Genomic DNA, 4,338 nt, shown 5'->3' with positions numbered 1-4,338 from the left:
GGCTGTTCCAAAATAAAAAACTATAAAGTGACATCATTCAGAGCACTTGAAACATAAGACATGTGTGTTGGTCACCGAATGTCAGTGCTCCATCAAATGTTGTGAAGCTTATATGAAACTTGCACGTTGATTGTGACAATTTTCAAATGGTAAATAGGGAATCTAGTGAAGCTTCCATGAAACTTTATGTTGAATGTGACAGTTTTGATGCGGGGAACAACATATTATAAAAGCCTATTTAGTTTTTTTCAAATGTTTAATATTCATCCGATCCAACTATATACTCCACGTTTGGTAAAAGCCTAATTAGAATAAACGCCATATACCGAACAAACACCACATCAGTCAATAAGCGCTTCATTAAAATCACATAAAATGCATTAAAATAAAAATAAAAATATCATGTTACACAATACTTTGTCTAATATATTTTTTTAATAATGATATGGATGTCTCTTTGGAAGTGGTTTTCCTTCCAAAAATGCCTTCCACATCACAAGTGTCCGTTCTGGCTGAAATTTCCCGGCTGAATGACCTGCACCTTTTATTGTTGCAAATGTCAAAAAGTTCCCATATTCTTGGGTCCATCCCGCCACCTTAATAAACAAATATCAAAATAAGATAATTTTATACGTATGAGTGAAAGACAAGATAAAAAATCTTTAACTTCAAATTTAGATAATTTTATACGTTTGTTTATATTCACATGTCATCACATAATAATATTTTGATATTTACCTGCCCTCCTTGAAACCAAGCTTCATGGGGCCTTGTGATTTCCACCCCAAAATCCTTGGCCATTTCCTCAATCAACAACTCTGTCCCAATAAATGGAATCCAAGAATCTTGATCACCACTGCAAGAACAAATGAACAACTTTACATAAATATTATATATTAAATTGATACTAAAAAGTTGAAGGAAAATAATTGGTATTAAGATACTACCTAAATGCTAGAACCCTTATACCAGCCTTTACAAGGGTCCCTAGAATAGAGATGGTTGGAATCAACTGACTCTGGGGATTATACAGGAGAGTCCTGTTACAAAATGGAATTGTTATCACTACTCAACCAAAACTTTTAACTAATAAACTCGGATTTTGTAAATTAAATAACTTACATACTACAAGCTGACCAAATTTTCCTTCCTACAAGCACGGCATGTAAAGCTTTTTGCGTCTTTTTCATGTTCATGTAGGCAAATGTTGCATCTCTTATGCATACAAAAGCCTTCTCACCCATTTGCTAAACAAAAATGAGGGCTAACATTAGATGGAATATTGATGGGACATAACAATGTAAAATTACGATCGGATGAATATTTATGTGACATAACAATGTAAAATTATGATCGGATGAAATTCATATACCTTGAGGTATTTCTGATTTTCAGGAGCCGCTGGACACTTGTCTGCAATCACGTTAAACCTGTTTGTGAATCCATGAACCTGCATGCAAGTAAAATTTTGTAATCAATTGTTAAAATGTAATCTTTTTAAATCATATATTTCCCTTTGAAAAAAAAATCTAAATACTACTATTTACTTACATTCAAAGACAATTTTGTATTTACATCTTGGCAACTCTTGGTAAATTTATTAAATATATATTCTCTTCTAATGTTCGGATAGCTACAAACTTCTTTTAGGTCGTGATATGTTGACCTTGAAATTTGTCCATGCGTCTTTAAAAACTCGACGGAGGAATTGTAGTCGACATCGAAATCCAAAAGAGGATTTCCTATCTGCAAATATCAAAAGCTGAATTAGTCTTATTCATCAAAAACATCATTTATAAAAATATTTAAAATGTTAAATATGTTGCCTCACCGCTATTCCCTTCAAGTTTATGTTGGCTTTGATTTTGAAAATGAGCTCTGCAAGTTGGGGTGCATAGTGTCCTGAAGAAAAATAAATAAGCATTAATAAACAAAACATTGAAAAGAAAAAAACAAATCATTTGACAAAATTACTACCTGCATAGCTCTCCCCAGCAATAAAGAAGTCATTGGTTCTGAAATTGGGAAATTTGCTGAACCAATGCTCAAGAAAAGCAAGGTGATCCCTTGCTGTAAATCAGGGAGTTAGAATATTAAAATGAATGGATTTAGTGAGTATAAAACTAATTGATGTGTTAAAATTATTTTAAGTCATGTTTTTCCTGTTTTCTAAATTCAACTTCTATTAACTGTTTATACCACCAAACAAAAACACAAAACAAATAAAAAATAAATGATAAGAAGTGTTAAGAATAAATTACCTGCAGTTTCATCATCCACAAAGAAATAATCAGAAGTGTTGGTGGAATAGGAAAAGCCAACACCAGTAGGAGAATCGAGGTAGATCATATTCGCTTCTGTAATAAAAAAAAAAAAAGAAAAATCAGTTGGTAAGAAAAACTCAGTGTCGGTTGAAAAAAAGTGAAAAATTCGAGTACACATGAATTGTACTGGTGCCGTTCTTACTTCTTAGAGTTAAAACAATTTCTATAAAACTAACTTATTCTTTTAAAATTGGATTTTAAACAAAAGTTGATTGTTTATATAAATCAATTTAAAACTCCAGTCTAACCAAATGCCTAAAGGAGGGAATTTATATAGTACATATATTAAGAAAATAAAATTAGAAATGTCATTAAAAAACATTAGAAGATGTACTTTTATCGAGAAATATTTTATCAGAGAAAAAACAATGAACAAGGACCACACATTTTATCTACTGTACAGAACATTTCAATTAAATTTTATTGTCTAGAAAATTGTGTTGTCTTGAGCGCACAGAGAAAAAAATAATGAACAAGGTCCACACATTTTATCTACTTCAATTAAAGTGTGTTGTCTTAAACGCACAGAGTAACACAAAAAGAGAGAAACAATAAAAAAGAAACCAATATACAATCGGTTTTAACAAATGGTAAACCAGTTCAATTTCAATTAAAAAATATGGACGGAATAGTTTATGATACAATTGGTTTGTATTTTTTTAAATGATGCACTGGAATTTATGGAGCGGTTTTGCTAAACCGGTTAAAATGCTGTATTCACCTCGGTTCCTGCTAAATGGGTTTTTCACAAGACCCCTGATTGTTGTCTTGAAAGGGCCGTGTTGGCCGAAAGCACCTTCTCCAATAGCAGAGCAACCAGGCCCTGCAAAGCACATAAACATATCAGCAAAAAAAATAAAACCTCAAATTAATTTTGCAATGTAATATATTAATTAGCTTACCCCCATGAAGCCAAAGAACTACTGGTTTAGAGGCAGGATGATTCTCTGCCTCTACAAAGTAATAGAACAGTTTTGTTCCATTGTTTACATCAATATTTACATAACCCGCGTATTGTTTAAATCCCACCTTGGGTTGAGTGGGCAAAGCAGTAATTTTGTCACTTCCAGTTCCATGACTAGATGAAACAAATATAGAAAGGATGAAAATGAAAAGAAACATGCTACAAAATGTCATTTTTGAAACAGAATTGGATGTATAATGAGATAGAAGTGTAGAGAAGGGGAGAGTTATAGTTAAGAGTAATGGAAGTGGAGGAGAGGAGATGTTTATATAGGAAGAGAAGATGAGAATAGAGGTGTTTCTTAGTTTAAAATAAGTAATTAACAATGACCTGAATTAATAAATAAAATATGTAAATTATCAATTATTTTTCAATTTAACTTTACAATTAATTTTACTTCTTTCTAACCAAACAGAAGATCATTGTTAAAAAAAATGTTTGGGTTTAGTTTTGCTCTATTTATTGTTTATTTCAAAATCAATAGAAAAGAAAGACAAAAAGTTAAAAATATAATAATTAAGAGGTAATATTTAAACATTTAGTCAAAAATAAGGAAACTAATAAAAAAATAGTTAATGAAAAAATATCATTTTCTAAAATTTCAAAATAGTTAGAGCAATGTTTGTTTCTATTAAAAAGGAGAAATGCTAGTTTTAATTTTATTTAAATGATAAAATAAGGATATTTTAATTAAAATAATAGTTAGTAGATTTAAAAAAAAGTTTGGCTAGTTAGTAAAATGTCAATTAATAAACAAATAATTAAAGAACTATTTAAAATTAATAAATTAATCCTAATTTAAGATTTTAAAATTCAAATCTTATTAATACTTTGGTTGCATCGTGTTGTAATCTTAATGTATTCAAAATTCAAAAATGAGATTAAGTGCCATGCTAGTACTACTTTAGAGAAAGATGCATTATTCATGACTTTTTTAAAACTAATACTAGTATTACTTTGGAATTGGTTTCCTAAAATGCAAAGAGTGGGTATGGGAATCGAAAAAGAAAAATCTCTGTGTTGGGTTTTAAATGAATAAAAAAAAAAGTG

General features: G+C 30.1%; 1 protein-coding gene across 3 annotated transcripts; it reads right to left on the bottom strand.

Moving 5' to 3' along the window:
- Nucleotides 1–341: 341 nt before the first annotated feature.
- LOC131638281 (serine carboxypeptidase-like 45) lies at nt 342–3,544 on the bottom strand. Of its 3 annotated transcripts, XM_058908835.1 has the most exons (11): nt 3,227–3,543; nt 3,046–3,147; nt 2,262–2,357; nt 1,978–2,070; nt 1,832–1,902; nt 1,552–1,746; nt 1,373–1,450; nt 1,123–1,247; nt 948–1,040; nt 739–856; nt 342–596 (listed from the first exon to the last, which is right to left on the bottom strand). In XM_058908835.1, exons 1-11 carry the CDS (start codon nt 3,459–3,461, stop codon nt 435–437), a joined length of 1,368 nt encoding a protein of 455 aa, XP_058764818.1. In that variant the 5' UTR covers nt 3,462–3,543; the 3' UTR covers nt 342–434. The 3 variants fall into 3 exon arrangements, with proteins under 3 accessions (XP_058764818.1, XP_058764819.1, XP_058764820.1); XM_058908836.1 differs by lacking the exon at nt 1,978–2,070 and having other exon boundaries at nt 3,227–3,544; XM_058908837.1 differs by lacking the exon at nt 2,262–2,357 and having other exon boundaries at nt 3,227–3,544.
- Between the last annotated feature and the right edge of the window lie 794 nt (nt 3,545–4,338).

This window comes from Vicia villosa, unplaced genomic scaffold, assembly GCF_029867415.1.
Source record: "Vicia villosa cultivar HV-30 ecotype Madison, WI unplaced genomic scaffold, Vvil1.0 ctg.002247F_1_1, whole genome shotgun sequence".
NCBI lineage: Eukaryota > Viridiplantae > Streptophyta > Magnoliopsida > Fabales > Fabaceae > Vicia > Vicia villosa.
The sequence above is the reverse complement of the archived record's forward strand: the minus strand, read 5'-3'. Positions and strand labels throughout refer to the sequence as shown.